Source organism: Berghia stephanieae, chromosome 5 (assembly GCF_034508935.2).
Source record: "Berghia stephanieae isolate SIO BIC M18660-M18661 chromosome 5, UCSD_Bste_1.3, whole genome shotgun sequence".
Lineage (NCBI taxonomy): Eukaryota > Metazoa > Mollusca > Gastropoda > Nudibranchia > Aeolidiidae > Berghia > Berghia stephanieae.
The window spans coordinates 66,594,242-66,613,549 of NC_088364.1; the positions used below are offsets into that span (position 1 = coordinate 66,594,242).

The following is a 19,308-nucleotide window of genomic DNA, read 5'->3' on the forward strand; positions in this document are numbered from 1 at the left end:
CCAAGCCGATAGATTTAAACATTTCGATTGAAATAAAAACATTGGAGGTCAAGAGTCAAGGCTCGTAACCTTTGAACTGTGGACTTCTCACTACTTCACTTCTCAAGACTGAGGACGAAGTGCCGAGTGACAGTTTCAATGAAATGAAAATTAATGAACAGTCTACATAAAGCAAGATAAACGGTCATTTATTTGATTTTTAGGAATTAGATAAATCATGGCTTCGTCGGATGTTCCAGTCGAAAAATGTATGGATTTTTATTCATACAGCTTCAGGCCTGATATTCTGAAGTAAGTAATATTTTGCACCAGATCAACAAAGCTTTGAATTTGAACTTGAAACAACACATTTCATTTTCTTAGCTCTTTCTGAGTCCCTGACTGACAAACGGAGTTAACCTCTTTGTTGTAAAAGTCTAGTCTATTAAGTGCCAAGTACTCTCTCTCTCTCTCTCTCTCTCTCTCTCTCTCTCTCTCTCTCTCTCTCTCTCTCTCTCTCTCTCTCTCTCTCTCTCTCGTTCCCTTTCCCTTATTTTAACCTAGACGTCTACCTGTCTCCTAAGCTGTGAGATGTAGAACCCTTAAACCCCAAAAAGACTAGCTAGCCACACATGAAAACATTAATTTTCAAGGATCCCGATAGCTTAGTAGTGCCACACAAGCAGGGACGGCTGGTAATATTGGGCATGGTGGGCAAATACCAGCCTGTTTTTTTCAAGTTATAAGCTGTATTACCAGGTCCGAAATAATCTAATTTAAATTAGATAATTTTAAAAGTTAGTACTTAAACTTGATACTTCGTACTGAAATCAATTTGTATGTATTTTTGATAGATTGCGAATCACCATGCACCCCGTAATGACCGTAATGCATAAACCAAGATACGCTCCTGTTCTTTTTTATCACCCCCCCCCCCCTTTCCCAACCACTCCACTCCGCCCACATCGTCATCTCATCGTCACGTCGCCTGACGGTGATTTTGCTGTCTGGCCTCTCTAGTTCTAGGTCGGGCTAATTCAAATGAGCCCACCTTATAAACCAGTGAGCACTAAATAGAGATTTTGGCAAACGAACTTTTTTTTATTTATTGCCTTACTTGTGCTGGTACCATTGATGTAATAACATTGGGAAGGTTCCAGTATTGAATTAAATGTATCAATTTACTAATATTATATCAAGTTAGTATTAACTTGTGTTGTTTTAATATATTTGTTTATCCATTTAAATTATCTCTTTTTTTCTCGTTTTCTTTAGTGCTTCTCAAAATTCATTTATTTAAATTGTTGTCTTATTTGTTTGTTTGTTTTGTTTTTTTGTTTTGTTTTTTTTAAACAAATTAATTTGTTCCTTTTTTAAAAAAATTCTTAAAGTAATTACCGCTGTATTTTTATTGCCAGACTAAATATTTTTGCAAAACAATGTATTTTCTATTGCATTCCCTCTAATAAAACACTTTTATTCAGAAGTCACGACTAAATAAATATATAAAATACAACCCCCACCATTTTGGTTTACTCAAAAATTGAATTAGTATACGAGAAATACTCTTCTGAGAAAGGAGAGAGTTGAATTCTAAGTTATAGAGGAAATAAAGACGTTTAAAGGAAGGGTGGGCAGATTCCGTACTTGCCCGTCCTGAAGCTAATACATACATAATAGTTCGCGATGAAGAATCGGGAAGCTAGGGGTTGGTTGGGTAAGGAGTAAAGATAACACGGTCGTTATTGTTATAGTCTAACGAATGCATGAGGAGAGATTGGTAGCATTATTTAATTTGTCTTAATTGTATTGTATGAATTATTAGCGAAAGCCTAAGATTAAGTAAACTTTGTTTTTAATTTGTCTTTTTTTGACTATGGAACTGATACTTGTCATAGCAGACCTGCCTACTTGAAATAGGAAAATAAAAATCGTAGTTTTCAGGGTTAATAAAATGGTAGATATTTTAACTATCCTTTAAAAAAATCACCGGAATTTTCGTCTATTAAGGTATCAAATTTTTAAAAAACGAGAAAAACGGATTGGAAACGTAATAATGATGGTGATGGTGGTGGTGGTAATAGTGATGGTGGTGGTAGTAATGATGATGGTATTATTATTATTATTATTATTATTATTATTATTATTATTATTATTATTATTTTTATTATTATTATTATTATTATTATTATTATTATTATTATTATTATTATTATTATTATTGTACGTATTGGTGGTATTACGATTGTTGTATTTTTTGTGGTTATTAATGGTAACAATTTATTGTTTGGTTCCATTTACCATTTTTTTCCACTTTCATGTATGTTGTCATCAAAGTGTATGATTTAATGGCGAAAGCCTAAGATTGAATAAACTTTGTAATATCGTACGGTAATCATCATTGTCGACGACATCGTCGTTGCCATCATTATCATCATCATTAACAACAACAACAACATTAACAACAAATACTACAATATCAATAAAAACAATATCAACATCATCATATAATTTTCGTCATCGTCTCCACAACTATCATTCTAACCAACAGCACCACCAAAACCACTACCATAATTACATCCTCCCTCACCGTCTCCTCTTCCTCCTCCTCCTCCTCCACCACCACCACCATCGCTACCATTATTCCAACTGCTACCACCACCGGCACAATCATTCTAACCACCAAGAGAGCAGTAAAAATGATGCAATTTGAGCTCTGAATGAAACTCGAGTCATATCGCGGTTGTTGCTTCTCGATGAAAAATTTAAAGTTACTACGTACTTCTGAAAATGTAACAGAAATATCAATCTCGCCGTTGAGGGATTAAAGCATCTCTTTAATTTTTCGAGTGAACGAAATGGACTTGTATTGTCAAGGTGTTGTCGCATTTTGTCTCGTCGCTTTATTTTTTTGTTGTATTCTCTTTCGTGATTCCTTTTTGATTACGTTTGGAATAATTAAAATCTACTGGTATTGTCCTTTCATTGTGAATGTGATTATTTGTGGTTGAAATATTTTATTTTTTTAAAGTTGAAATATATATAATATATATATATATATATATATATATATATATATATATATATATATATATATATATATATATATATATATATATATAATATATGACCGAATCATCTTTGCCCCACCACTATAAATAGGCTAGAACCGCCACTGCACACAAGTAAAGAAATTTGTTAAGCCCATCTATCCACCTTACAGTGATTTCTTAGTCCCATTTGTTGGATCTGTTGTAAGAGCTCTGCAATATATCCAGTGGGTGGTACACACTTGAAATTAGAAACTTGATAAATACTTGGACCTCACTGCTCCAAAGGTCTACTCTATGAAATGTCATCTTGGAACATTCAAAAGGGGCAACTAGAAAGTGGAACACATTTTTGCTAAAGATATAAAAATGCCAGCAGAGCATTAAATCCTAAGAACAGTAGGCATGTGCCTCAGTTGTCAGTTTAGGAACCAATAAGCTAACAACATGTATTATATTATGGTAAAGAGTGAAAATTAGATATACACATTATATATATATATATATATATATATATATATATATATATATATATATATATATATATATATATATATATATATCAGGGGCGGTTGGTCACATTGTATTTAAGGCGGCACAAATCCGAAATACAGAATCAAATTTTATTGGTCTAGTTACTTTAACTAAATTTGACCTACTTTGTATGTGTGTGTGTGTGTGTGTGTGTGTGTGTGTGTGTGTGTGGAGAGGGGGGTATTGCAATTGTTTGTCTTTATGTGTGCATATGTTTGCATATGTGCGTATATTTGTGTGTGCATGTATGTGTGTGTGTGTGTGTGTGTGTGTGTGTTAGAATATTAATGAGACATACTCACAAAAGAGCATCAATTATCTTGTACAAAACGTGTCTGTTAACTTTCACCTGTTCGTTATAACGACTCACAGACGCAGCATGTCTTGTTTCCAACTGATTTCTTATATCTACAACGTTGAAAAGTTTATATTTAACAGCATCTGTGACATGGCTATTTGATTCAGAATGTTTCTTCAGTGCCTGAGAGATGTGCGCAATATCACTGAATCCTCCTGTTGTCCGTTCTAGCTTACATCACCAAAAATCAAGCAATAAAAACAATGAAGCGTTTTACGGCTTTCACTTACACTGGCAGTAAGCCATTCAACAGTTTAAAAATAATCATTAAATCGGCGCTGTCTCCCCGGAGTGTTAGAAACTAAGTTAAAATTCACTGGTTTGTGTGGACCTAAATCTTTCACCATTATTTTCTCTTGAGGGGATAAGTGTCGGAATTGATTTTCAATTTAAAAATCAACATGATTCATGATTGGTTACAAATTACAGAAATAACTTTTTAAAATAAAATGATTCAAGAAATCTTTCCAAAGATAAAAACAGGTAGGTTTCATAAACAATGACAACAGCGATAAGACATTTTCTCTGAATACTAACGGTATGGCACACAACATTAGAATAATTGAATTTAAAAATCCACATTAAATTCCAAACGCAAAGTACTTGTTAACTTCACACACAATCAGCGACATCTTTATAATTATACTATTATTAGACAATGCACACAATACAAGTTGAGTAGGGATCGTTGGGAGGGAGTGTGCGGGGATGAAGGACTCCGTGGGGTCAGGGATTTTTATTTATAGTACCTTGGGGCTCTTCTCGGTGCATACTTTGTTTAATGTTCTTTTTGATATTTAATATATATTTAAGCAAAACCAACAATGATAAAATATATATTTATTGCCATTCTCTTCATCCGTATATCTTAGTGAAGCAAAGCCTCTTCTTTCAGTGATAAAACTGATAGGATTTTAATTTATCCCAAGTAGGACCTCAGGGCGTGCATCGCTAGATTGGCCGTCTTGGCCTAATTATTTAAGCAGTGAAAGACAATAGTTAGTTGGGGAGGGAGGGTGGAGGGAGATTGGGGAGTGGTAACACTAACTTTCTTCAAGGTACAACAGAGTATAAGATAAGGACAGGACGGCCAAACGAATACTGGCTCATATAAACAAAAAAAAAACAAACTTCCCCACCACACCACACCCTCCGCTCATTGTCACCCCGCGCAGGCAACGGGGGAAAGATGAAACTTGCCGATTTGATGCTACCTTCGCGGAGCGACGCACGAGTCATCAAATATTATATTCAAAACAAAAAGCAGTATGTGCTAAATTTTTAATTTTATCAAAATTTTAAAATTGAAGTTTTTTGTTTGGTTGACATGCTAATCTACGGAAAATATAGGGCGGCACAAAACAACTTCGCTCTATTGACCGACCGATATATATATACAGTACAGTACAGCTCGTGTACAACGGACTCGGCTACTAAGGGAGATAACTTGAAATGTGGTCCCTGTGTTTTTAAAAATTTCCCTCATTATTAGTATAGTTTTCCAGCGTATTAGGCGTTTTGTGCCTTTGCTGATCTTGGCATTCAGTTCATCGAGATAAAAGTCAATAAAAAGCCCTAACAGATCTTTTGACCTGTATCTATAATATATAAACTTTTTGATAAATTGAAGGCCCTAACCCTAACAGATCTTTTGACCTGTATATACGTCTAACCCTTTGATGGGATCTTAATGGGCGGTTCAACTATGCTAAACATGTAATCTGCTAAGTGGCTATCTAAGCTATTTTTGAAGGCGTTGACACTTGGAGCATTGGTCACCGTTTCAGGGAGACTGTTCCAGCGGTCGATCACACGTTGATTAAAGTAGTGTTGCCTAAGCGATGTGTTACACCTTGGTTTATGCAGCTTGTCCACACTGTAATTATGACCTCTGGTTCCATTGTTTGCAAACACGAAAAGTTTACTCTCGACTTGATACAAACTGTGTGTAAACTTGTATTATGTTTCAGTCATATCACCTCGTACTCGTCTGTATGTCATGCTTGGAATTTCAATACGTTTCAGTCTATCCTCATATTGCTTATCTTTCAACCCAGGAATTACTTTTGTTGCTCTGCGAAGCACGCCTTCAATAAGTTTCTTATCTTTCTCAAATTGTGGTGACCATACTGAGTTGCTGAACTCGAGATGGGGTCTGACTAATGCAGTAAATAGTATTTTCATAGTTGCTGCATCTAAATAGGTAAAAGATCTTCTGATGAGTCCAAGGATTCTGTTTGCCTTATTAACTTGTGTTTCTATATGCTTTGAGAATTTTAATTTAGTATCAACATGTACTCCCAAATCTTTCTCAAGTTTTGACTTATTCAGAGCTGTACTGTCGCTACAGTGATGCTGTCTCATATCGTAGTGAAAGATTTTGTTTTTCGTTCCAAGATGTAGCACTGTGCATTTTCCAGCGTTGAACTTCAGTTGCCAATCGTCTGCCCAGTTGACTAGATTGTCAATATCTAACTGAAGACTGTCTCTATTTTCTAGATTGTTTACCTTTCTGTATACTTTAGTATCATCGGCATACATTGAACGTGAGCTAGACAAAATACTTGGTAAATCATTAATGAAGATTACGAAAAGAGTTGGACCTAAGACGCTGCCTTGTGGCACTCCACTAAGAACTTCTGTCCAATTTGACACTGTGCCTTGCTTTGCTTCAAATTCCGTATGCATGGATATAAGCGGGACTCTGCTACAACCTGGATTTTTGCAAGTCCCACTATCCCCTTTGTATCCGAGTTCCACTATATATATATATATATATAGGCATGTCTCTCCAATCCAAACACCTTCGTTCTCAGCATTTTGTCCAGATTACAGAGACATCCGCATTATGGAATCAGTCCCTAAAGTGTACAAATAGAGAAGAAAAAAATCATGTCCCCAGACAACCTGTTCGGATAATAGAGACATCCAGATTGTGAAGTTCTGGATTAGAGAGACACATTATTGTTATTGTTGTTGCCCCATACAACCTATTCGGATAATAGATACATCCAGATTGTGAAGTTCTGGATTAGAGAGACACATTATTGTTATTCTTGTTGCTCCTGCTGATTGATTTTTTTTTGTTTAATTTTCAAAACAGAAACAAAGTGGCTTTCATTACTGGTGGGGGCTCTGGTATCTGTTTCAAGATAGCTGAAATTTTTATGAGGTATCCTGCTTACTTCTTTATTTTTATTATTATTGTTGTTGTTGGTATTATTATTATTATTATTATTATTATTATTATTATTATTATTATTATTATTATTATTATTATTATTATTATTATTATTATTTTATTTATGTTATTGTTATCATCATCATCATCATTATTATTATTATTATTATTATTATTATTATTATTATTATTATTATTATTATTATTATTATTATTATTATTATTATTAATATTATTTTTAGAGGTTGTTGAAATTTTGTTGCCCTATGGCAGTTGCCTCACTTTATTGTATGAATGAAAATGGTATCCTGCTGTAATAAAGAAAGAGAGGAAAATGTTTGAATTTCATTTCACTTTTTATTCATGCTGCATATAAATTTAAAATATAATTCCTATTCAAATAATTTCACTTGATTAAAACTGTTATATCCACTATGTGTACATTTTGGTAAGAAATTTTTGCGTTTATTAATTAATAAATTAATTTTTTAAATCATTTGTTTATTAAGAGGAAAGAAATATAAATCAATATGATTTGCTCATGGTTCTTATTTAGACATGGTTGTGATGTAGCCATCGCTGGCAGGAAGATCGACCGTCTCCAACTCTCAGCTCAGACACTGTCTTCTGCAACAGGCCAAAACTGTTTGCCTATTCAAATGGACGTTAGAAAAGTATGACAATCACCAGTCTTGTTAAAAATATGTATTTAGGCTTGTCATATGAAAGATGCACCTCACTCATGAATTATATTGATAACAAAATCAAAATACTTTCGTCTATAAATAATCAGTCACTTTAAAATATGAACAGAAGAATTTTGTGTATGAAAATCACTAAATACATATGAAGAGTACAAGGGAAAAACCACAGATGTCCATTTTTGAAATTTTTGTGACTGCCCTCTTTGAGTGATATCAGGGCATTAACTATAAACTTTCCCTTTATAAATAGAAACTACAACCATAACTCTTTAATGGTTGTATTTTTTTGTTCGATGTTATTGCTGTAGACTGGGAATTTAATCGCCTAACATCACTCACGGGGGGCAGTCACGAACATTTAAAAAACTGGACATCTGTGGTTTTTCCCTTGTACTCTTCATATCGTTTGCTGAACAGATATTATTTGACATTTTTTTTAGAGGTTGAAATTATAATTGATAAGTGTATAGCCATTTCCTTTATTAGCCACTCCCACGCCTCGTTCTGAAAAAAGTCCGCGAAATTAAAGGGGAGGCAAGAGAAAATCAGCTGATCGTTAAAATAGTAACAGAAAAGTGGAGGTGCTCGGCAATTAATGCAAGAAAGACATTTAAAACGCCGTAAAAATGTTTAAAAATCACTTAATGTTATACGAGTAATTACTATCCATAACAACCTGTCAAATTCACATATGTAAGATGCCAAGCCAAAATTAATAATAAAATAATAAAGAACACGATTGACCGTTGACTACACATGCATACGAGTACCAGAAATATTTTGTAAACAATGTAACACAATATAATGTGTAAGTTTCAAAGCAAATGCAACCTCAAATAACATCAAAGAACAATGTGGGACTACTGTTTTAATTTCATAAAACCAAACGCATATTTTCTGCCCCCGATATTGAACGTGTAGTTAGTATGTATCGTACAAACAACATTCGTTTAGACAGGTAGTCGGGATTCTAGCGCCAGTTTTATTTGGGCAACCGTGATTGGGATTTCACTCAATGCACTTATTATTATTATTATTATTATTATTATTATTATTATTATTATTATTATTATTATTATTATTATTATTATTATTATTATATAATAATATTATTAATAATAATAATAATAATAATAATAATAATAATAATAATAATAATAATAATAATAATAATAATAATAATAATAATAATAATAAGCAGTTGAAAGCAGTCTTTGGTGTATAAGTGCATATGTACATTATTTCTTATAATAAATGCTTCAAAACAAAACAAAACAAAACTAAAAAAATAAAAATAAAGAATAAATGAATAAAAATATCTATTTGGGCATTTACTTACATTAAAAGTCTTGAAAATCACAATCACAATCCATGAAAATTAAATATCCCATAATCCGAAGAAGACATGAATTTAATCCAAAATCCAACACAGGAATGTATTTTAATAGGAGACAGATATCCTATTAAAACTATAGCATTACTTGCAAACAACAATACCCCACTCTGCGTTTAACGGGCTTGTGGCCGTCACATTGTAAATTGTGACCGCATTAGGGTAATCGGTGTCCTAAAGACTGACATACTGACATACAATCAATGAGAACTATAAAGAATCCATTCTAGAATTCAACTACAAACTGAAAAGCATGATAAATATCACTCTGTCAAATAATTTTCTTTGCACAGGTTCACTCACACTCTCCTTTATTGCAAAACATTGATAAGTGAGAAAAAGTTTGTATTTCAATTATAAACTTAATCACATAATCTAAATGATGGAGAATAAAAACAGCTAATTATAAAAAATTTCACAGATCAAGTTATCTATTTGAACTCCGCATATTTAGCTTAATTACTCAATGACCATAAATTTTTTTAAACTGCATTGTTTCATTTAAACAAGACCATGACGCTTATGCCTGGACCGGGTATTCACAACTTCTGCATTTGCATTCCACTTTCGAATCGAATTAATCTCTATCTTATCCGTTTATTTGCAAAGTTTCTGCACTTTATAAATAAGACCATAACGCTTATGTCTGGACCGGGTATTCACAACTTCTGCATTTGCATTCCACTTTCGAATCGAATTAATCTCTATCTTATCCGTTTATTTGCAAAGTTTCTGCACTTTATAAATAAGACCATAACGCTTATGTCTGGACTGGGTATTCGCAAATTTTCCTATTGTGTTCCACTTTTCGAATCGAAATAACATCTAGTCTATCCGTTTATTTGCAAAGTTTCTGCACTTTATAAATAAGACCATAACGCTTATGTCTGGACCGGGCATTCGCAAATTCTGCTTATGTGTTCCACTTTTCGAATCGAATTAATCTCTATTTTATCCGTTTATTTGCAAAGTTTCTGCACTTTATAAATAAGACCATGACGCTTATGCCTGGACCGGGTATTCACAACTTCTGCATTTGCATTCCACTTTCGAATCGAATTAATCTCTATCTTATCCGTTTATTTGCAAAGTTTCTGCACTTTATAAATAAGACCATAACGCTTATGTCTGGACCGGGTATTCAGAACTTCTGCATTTGCATTCCACTTTCGAATCGAATTAATCTCTATCTTATCCGTTTATTTGCAAAGTTTCTGCACTTTATAAATAAGACCATAACGCTTATGTCTGGACTGGGTATTCACAAATTTTCCTATTGTGTTCCACTTTTCGAATCGAAATAACATCTAGTCTATCCGTTTATTTGCAAAGTTTCTGCACTTTATAAATAAGACCATAACGCTTATGTCTGGACCGGGCATTCGCAAATTCTGCTTATGTGTTCCACTTTTCAAATCGAATTAATCTCTATTTTATCCGTTTATTTGCAAAGTTTCTGCACTTTATAAATAAGACCATAACGCTTATGTCTGGACTGGGTATTCGCAAATTTTCCTATTGTGTTCCACTTTTCGAATCGAAATAACATCTAGTCTATCCGTTTATTTGCAAAGTTTCTGCACTTTATAAATAAGACCATAACGCTTATGTCTGGACCGGGCATTCGCAAATTCTGCTTATGTGTTCCACTTTTCGAATCGAATTAATCTCTATTTTATCCGTTTATTTGCAAAGTTTCTGCATTTTATAAATAAGACCACGACACTTATGTGTTAGATTGTTCGCAAATTCTGCCTTTGTGTTCCACTGTTCGATTAGAATTAATCTCTATTTTATCCGTTTATTTGAAAAGATTCTGCACTTTATAAATAAGACCATAACGCTTATGACTGGACTGGGTATTCGCCAATTTTCCTATTGTGTTCCACTTTTCGAATCGAAATAACATCTAGTCTATCCGTTTATTTGCAAAGTTTCTGCACTTTATAAATAAGACCATAACGCTTATGTCTGGACCGGGCATTCGCAAATTCTGCTTATGTGTTCCACTTTTCGAATCGAATTAATCTCTATTTTATCCGTTTATTTGCAAAGATTCTGCACTTTATAAATAAGACCATAACGCTTATGTCTGGACTGGGTATTCGCAAATTTTCCTATTGTGTTCCACTTTTCGAATCGAAATAACATCTAGTCTATCCGTTTATTTGCAAAGTTTCTGCATTTTATAAATAAGACCACGACACTTATGTGTTAGATTGTTCGCAAATTCTGCCTTTGTGTTCCACTGTTCGATTAGAATTAATCTCTATTTTATCAGTTTATTTGAAAAGATTCTGCATTTTATAAATAATAATAATTGTTCAAAATTTTACCTCACACCCGATATTACAAGTACAAGTGAGCCAGGTGATGAAGATTGTCAAACAGTGTGACAGATGAAATAGAGAAGAGAGAGAGAGAGAGAGAGAGAGAGAGAGAGAGAGAGAGAGAGAGAGAGAGAGAGAGAGAGAGAGAGAGAGAGAGAAGAGAGAGAGAGGATGAGAGAGAGATTCGTTTTTTGTTCAAAATTTCTCTCTCTCTCATATTGCACAAGGTTGTACTATTTTACTATTTATCAAGAACAGCCAAGGTGGCAACCCAGTCTCTGTATAAACTAAGCAAGATGGCAACAGGGACCTCGCTCCTTATCCAATGCCGAAGCTTTAATTTGAGTTAAACGGTTTGGTTAAAAAAAAAAACACCCAAAATAAGTTCGTGTGTGATGGAAGTTGAAGTCGGCTTATTATAAAATCGTTTATGGTCTGTTTGGATTACCCTTTTTAAATAGAAAAGGTGAATATAACATAAACTTGAAGAATAGGCAAGCTAAATGAAAATTAAATTGACTGATTAAATGAGTACGCGAGGCTGAGTTGCGAACGACTACTGGGTTCCGACATTCCGATCCCAGTGTCATTCATGTTCACCGTACCGTGTTACTGTCTACACACTACACTGCATTGTTAGTGACTGGTCATGTCTTTTTTGTTTGTATGTTTTACGCAAGCTTAATAAAAATTAAATTGACTGATTAAATGAATACGTGAGGCAGAGTTGCGAACGACTCATGGGTTCCGACATTCCGACCCCAATGTCAGTGTCAGTCATGTTCACCGTACTGTGTTACTCATACTGTCTACACACTACACGGCATTGTTAGTGACTGGTCATGCCTTTTTTGTTTGTATGTTTCTTTTAATATGGGTCAATTTACAAAGAATAATAATAGAAATGTTCAAAAAAAAAACTAGATTCACTATTACGTGCCTGTGATGAAGTGCTTTCCACAAACCGTGAGCGAGAATGATGGTGGAGGTAATGGCAACCATGTGGGTTTGTTATTGCTTCCTGCCTCCGTCAACCCACGCATCCAGTTGCGTAACCTACGCTGAATCTGACCAATTGTGATAGAACACAGATCATCATATTAGTATAATTTTTTTTCCCTTTTATTTTCAGCCTCAAGATGTTATTATTGCTATCGATAAATGTCTTGAAAAATTTGAAAGGATTGACATATTAGTAAATGGTAAGCAGCTCACTTATGAAAAAAATGTTGCACCTCTAATCTATAACACACTTTATGGTGTGTAGAGAAATCCAGTTGGACTTGATTTAACAAAAAACAAAAAAAACAAAAAAACAAAAAGAAATCCTGATCTATAAATTTCTTTTATATATTTTTTATTTTTGCTATTTCTATTTTTCAAAGGAAGCTAATTTACGGCAGTTCATTTATCTATTCAATTTTATGTCCCGTTTTCTGGTTGTCCATTATTTTATACATTTACTCTCTCATTATTCATCTTTTTAAAAAATACCATGGCTCTTTATAACTCTGGCAAGATGAGAGCCACAGATTATCCAGTTAGAGATCTCATAGCTTAAGAGCATACTTAATGATACATTATATAGTCTATAAAACTTGTATGTCACAAACTGAATTAAGTATTCAGCTAATTTGTTGTTTATTTGTTTATTAATGTTTGTGGGTATTATTATTATTATTATTATTATTATTAGTATCATTATTCTTTGTTATTATAATAGTAATGGTGTTAATGATATGATTATAATAAAATATGTTATAGCAATATTCAATTTAATGGTACATTTTGGAAGAACTTGAATGACTTTTGCGTGTTGGTTCTTGCTTTATGCTATACTACCTTGTCCTTCTCATTTTGCATTTGCCGATTAAAAACGTCGCTGATAATTCTTCCACAGGTGCAGCAGGCAATTTCTTGTGTCCGTTGGAGTCAATGTCCTTCAATGCCTTCAAGACTGTCATAGAAATTGACACGCTAGGCACATACAATGTCAGTAAAGTGGTTTATGACAAATACTTCAAAGTAAGTGTCTTTATGCTTACGAAAATGGAATACTGATGTATATGTCATTTTCATCTTTTAACTTGCGATAAAACATAACCTTTATTTTGAAAAAAAGCAAACATGTTTCAACTGTACGACTAAATGCACAGGTTGCTATTCTTGTACCTAATTATGTTTTCTATATGAATTATTCCCTATTATCTTACTTCTTTGGCACTTTTAAGGCAAATAATAAATTCTACATTAATTTTTTTCCTTGGTCTTTTTGAATATGATTCTACTGTGTTGCATACACCATAAAAACTCAAATAAACAAAAAATTGATCTTTTTGATATCATTCATTTAAATCCTGTTAGAACAATGGAGGTGTCATCATCAACATCACAGCCGTGCTGCACTACAGAGGGACTACACTTCAGGCCCATGTGGGAACTGCAAAGGCAGGAATAGGTTTGTTATCATTATGTTATTATTGCCACACATCAGCATCATCAAGGTGGAAACTTACTTTTAAAAAAAGCAAGGAAATAAAAACGGTCCTTGAACTCGACTTGAGCTTTTTTATATAGCGCAATATCCATTAAACGTGCTCAAAGGGGTCTCAAGCCAACAACAGCACTTAACATGTAGGATGAGACATGACAACTGTGATACTCTACTACAGTTTTTTTTTCCACATTGATAAGGTGGTTATCAGCCAGGTACTTATTTAACATCCAAGTATGGTTAGAGAATGAGAGTAAAGAGCCTTTCCCAAGGACTCAACTTTTGTGCCACTCCTAGCAGGACTCAAATCTGGGACTTGTCATTCCAAAGGTAAGTGTCATTCCACTATCCATTAAGCCGGAGTTGGACAGAGATAACAAAATAATCCCTACTGTAAGCAGATTCAAATCAATCTCGAGTCACATGCTCTACCTGTGCCAAGCTATTTGAGTATTGATCTCTGTATGCATTGCATTAGTTGCCTCACGCATATCAATGGCCAGCCATTTCCCTTTCACCAACCAACAGAAAACAATTGTTAAAATTCACTTCCAGTATTGTGGTTGACGTTTACAGTTTCAGAAGCATGTTTCTGTCACATTACCAATTGTGACAATATTGATAAAACAAACCAAAAGTAAAGTGTATCATTCTATATTAAGGACTTTGACAAACTTAGTTGAAATTTGTAAAAAGCCAATCTAGAAAAAAATTTAAAAATTTGAGCTTTTATATAGTGCAATATCCACTAAACATGCTCAAAGCGCTTTACAAAGGGTCCCTAACCAACAGCAACACATAACAGAAACAATGAGACATGATGCCTGTAAGGCGATAATACATTTTTTTCCGACAGAGACAACATTGTTAATGGCCAGATACTCATTTTACACCTGAGTACGGTGAGAGAATGTGAGTAAAGAGTATTTTTCAAGGACTCAACTATGCGGTGAGTGAGGCACGAACCCAGGACCTTCCAATCCGATCACATAGTTGCACAATCTACTAAAAGGTTGTCATCGGATGCGTCTATACTTAAAATGCAAAAAGAACCAAAAAAATAAAAAACAAACAAAAAAACACACAAAAAGAAAATGAAATCATTTCCAAAATGTGTCGCCATTTCATAATAATTTTGGTAAATTGATAAACAGGATTTTTTATTATTACAGATCATAACTGTTTATTTAGCTTCCGTTTGAAAATCCTTTTTAAGTACTGGAACAAAATTCCCAGTGGTACAGTGGACTCCGGATAAGACGATGCCCAGGGGAACCGAGAAAAAAAATCGACTTATCCGAAAATCAACTTAACCGGAGGGTAACCAAATGAGCAAAAATTCATTTGAACAAAGCAAACCAATCTAGAATAAGTATGTCCCTTCATATCGCGCGGTCTCTGTAGTGGTCATCAGAGGCTCCTACCCCCAATAGCCCCATAGAGGAATCAGAATACATAAAAATCGGAATTTAAGATTTTAAAAAAGCGGAATCAACTTATTGTTATTGACTATGACATGCTTTGCAACAGAAAATGTAATAAACAATCCAAAAGTACTCAAATGATTAAAAATAAAAAAATGTGTAAAAATGTACAGATTGTGTAAAGACTAAGAATGGGGTCAAATAATAATAGAGAACCCACAAGTCCTGGCCGTCTGAGAGCAAAGCATTGAATGGATGGATTTAACCTTATCAGGACCCTCCTCCTCCTCCCCCCCCCCCACCCACATACGCACACCTAATCAAGCAAACGCGCGTGCCGGTATATATACACACACACACACACAAACACACGGACACAGGGCTAACATTAAATAGGGAAAGAAGCTGACCGTACTCAAATAATATTATTACCGATTGAAGCCAACATATAATATTACCAAGGTCATTGACCTCACGAATCAGAGTCACAATAATAATGATAATAATACTTCGGTCAACCCCCCTCCCAAACATAAAATATTATCCGACATCAGCAGCACACACTTTGAAGAGACTAATCAGACATACAATGTGTGTTGATTGACCATAGGAGATGACGAAATAAGCCATAGCTCACTTTTTTTTCGCTAGAGATTTTTAAAAAAAATTTTCCTTGATGGGAAAGGTGAAAAGCGGAATTTTTGCCTTGAATGTGGAATGTATACCAATTAAGTGAAATTATTCCGCGAAAAGCGGAAGGGTAGGAGCCTCCAGGTCAAGGTCATGCTTCTTGTAAATCGTCGAGACAGAAATAGCTGGTATGCCAATTTCCTATGCGATGATTTTCTGTCGCATGCCAAACTTTCCAAATGCATCGAATCTTCCTTTTCCGCGATAGGTTTGCCATTGTAGTTGTAGACTTGACTTGAATTCTTCTTGATAAAATTGATACTAATTAAGAGGGCCATTACATAGGATGGCCTGGGATTAGAACAAAAAAAAAAATCTTGAACTTGAAGTTGCGACAATGTAAAATTTGAGATGGAGAAATTAAAAGTTATTCAATACTGCTCATGTACATTGAACACGGACGTCAGGCAAAGCACCTACATCACATCGATGTCCGCCAATCGTTCGCGGATATTCTTAACCACTTAAAATTCTTACTGGTAGCTTTTTTAACCAATGGAAATACTTGTTTATTTGTGATTTTTTTGTTGTCATGAGTGATAAGAACATCGACTTAAGCGACATCGACTTATGTGGAGTTTGTTTTTTTTACTAATGTTATATAGGAAGAAGGGGGAGGGACCAAGAAAAAAAATCGACTTGGGTAAAAATCGACTTAGGCAACGTCGACGTATCCAGAGTGCACTGTAGCAAGTTTTTGTTATATTTTTTATATACAGAATTCCTGACTCGTCATCAAGCAATGGAGTGGGGATCCAAAGGAGTGAGGGTGTTATGTGTGGCTCCAGGCCCAATTTGGGACACAGAGGGAATGAGTAGGCTAGGTAAGAGTATTTGAGTTGGTTTTACAATTACTTTATAGTAGTAATGGGATAGCTTGTATTTATTAAGCAATTTGTACGGCTTGAATATAACAGCTTTGAAAAAGAACAGAAAACCAGACATGGAACGTGTTTGGTCAAAACCCTACTTGAAATGTCAAAATCCTTTTACTTGCAGACAAGATATGCCAATGATTTCTCTGCCGTCTGCCTGGATTTAAGTGATGTATTAATGTTTTGTTGTGTTTGTTATTGGCTGAAAAAGGGTTTTGAACCTGAAGTATATAACAAAACCAAAAAAAAAAGAAGATATTTCCAAAAATGAATTCAAAATAGTTATCAAAACATGTCTAATTCAACGATATTCTATGAATCGAAATTCTAAAATAAATATCATTGTTTTTATAATTTTTTCCCCCATCCAGGTGGTGGAATATCTTATGAGGCTCTTTCAAAGGAAGTTCCTGTACGAAGACTGGGCACAAAACAAGAAATTGGAGAAGTCTGCTTATTTTTAGCAACAGATATGGCCGGATTTATCTCTGGTACATCTGTAATTGTTGATGGGGGTCACTGGATGTCAGACGGCAGGGATGAAGCACGTCTTGAAATGTATCGAGCTTTCACGTCCAAGATGTGAATGGAATTGAAATGATATAGCCAGAATGACGTAATTAAGATTATTTAACCATGTTAATTAAGAATACAGTGCAATCAATGCCTTATAGATTCCAATGATTCTTGTAATCATCTATATTTATATCACCATCATCATCATTTTATGTTCACTTTTTGTGAAAAGTTTCCTTTTGTTTAGATGTGAACTGTGCATGAATCTGTGTCCACACATTAAATACAAATGTCATTCCTCCTTATTATCTAGAGCTCATATTGCATGAAATGTTGGCACTATATAAGTGTGCAGTATTATTATTATTATCTGCCGCTCAATAAACCATTACATTGCTCTTATGAATCGTCATTTTTAAAAATGTCATAGAGCTTATATTATGAGGGCCCAGCCTATACTCTGGGACTCAATGACTCTAGACTACAGAGTCAAAGAGCAGAGAAAGCTCCATCAATAAATAGAAAGTCCTGTGAAATTCTCTTGTTGCCCTCAAGCAAAAATGTTCATATGCTGTGCTGTCTTTTCTTTTTCAATCAGAATAATGTGATGCAATCAATGCATCTTTGAAATATCCATGTTGTCAACATGAAATGTTACGAACTTTTTATGTGAATTTATGTGATCATGAAATGATTCACAATTCAAGTTTCAATGTCTGTTTCTTCTTAGGGGAATTTGGCCCAAATCTGAGTTTGATAATGCCTTATAATGTAAATAGAAAAGCCAATTCATTTTATTCATGTCTTATGTCTTTTTTTGGGGGGGATTAATTTTGAAATGTGTAGTTTATCAAGCTGTTTTGATAACTACTTAACGCTATTGTCACAAACAGAATAAAATGATTGCAATATATACTTCTTGACTAACTTCGTCATTGGTTTACATATTTGTTCATTGTGATGTCTGAATTTTAAGTGATGTATTAATTGTTATTGTTTAGTTACTGGCTGAAGAAATGTTTTGAGCCTGAAACGTTCTGTTTTTTTGTTTTTTTTTAAGCTGTGATATTTGTTTTTGTACATTATTTTTTTTACAGCATCGAGCAGCTTAGTATCACTATCACAAACAAGAGACACTTTAAAAAAAAAAAATAGCAAACAAATAAGAGGGCCAAACGAATAAATTATAAATGTTTTCGGTGGATTCCTCTTAGGGCAGGTGAAGATCTGACCCCTGGGCTAATATCCTACGTGGATCCAGATTATAGCTTTGAATACATGCCCTCCAGCCAAAATAGTGGACCTCCAGCTTCACAGTAACATAAAAAATGTGATAAAAATGCTCACAAACTTGAGAATCAACTGGTTTGGCTTGAAGGCATGTACAGAACGAAGGCTTTGATTTAGGCGCTTTATCTTCTATACTGCTGTATGATTTGTTCTTTCTTCGAAGCTTTGTGTCCATGCTATTATTATTATGGAATGAGACCTTGAAGAGGCTTGAAATTCCATTTTCCCTCTGCAGTTTATCGGGTTTAGGGCCGGAATGTTTGTTTTGATTTTCTGGAGTAGACTATCTCAAACACCATCAGTCCATTGTATGGCCTATCAAGACCATTCATTGGTTGAAAGCAAGCATTCTCGTTGGCTACATGTCGTGTGAGTATGGGATATCATTGATCAAAGAGTATAGCATTTTTTATAGGCTATGTGTCGCACAATTATGGGATATTAAAAAACATCAATGTCCGAAAATCAAGCTTTTACATTGGTAGAAGTA

General features: G+C 34.2%; 2 protein-coding genes across 2 annotated transcripts in view; one reads left to right on the top strand and one right to left on the bottom strand.

Annotated features, from left to right (window-relative positions):
• Positions 1-19,308, bottom strand: part of LOC144973468 (core histone macro-H2A.1-like) — a 592,749-nt gene that overhangs the window by 19,748 nt on the left and 553,693 nt on the right. The gene's annotated exons all lie outside the window — the stretch shown is intronic.
• On the top strand, positions 58-18,441 carry LOC144973449 (peroxisomal 2,4-dienoyl-CoA reductase [(3E)-enoyl-CoA-producing]-like). Its single transcript, XM_078915909.1, has 8 exons — positions 58-291; positions 7,025-7,093; positions 7,659-7,776; positions 12,662-12,731; positions 13,430-13,554; positions 13,894-13,987; positions 16,857-16,961; positions 17,384-18,441. Exons 1-8 carry the CDS (start codon positions 218-220, stop codon positions 17,596-17,598), a joined length of 870 nt encoding a protein of 289 aa, XP_078772035.1. The 5' UTR covers positions 58-217; the 3' UTR covers positions 17,599-18,441.

Excerpts from the sequence above, each read along its gene's own strand:
- LOC144973449 (XM_078915909.1), top strand. The coding sequence starts at position 218 with ATGGCTTCGTCGGATGTTCCAGTCGAAAAATGTATGGATTTTTATTCA. Across the intron at positions 12,732-13,429 it reads GATTGACATATTAGTAAATG|GTGCAGCAGGCAATTTCTTG; the intron begins GTAAGCAGCTCA and ends ATTCTTCCACAG. Across the intron at positions 16,962-17,383 it reads AGAGGGAATGAGTAGGCTAG|GTGGTGGAATATCTTATGAG; the intron begins GTAAGAGTATTT and ends TCCCCCATCCAG.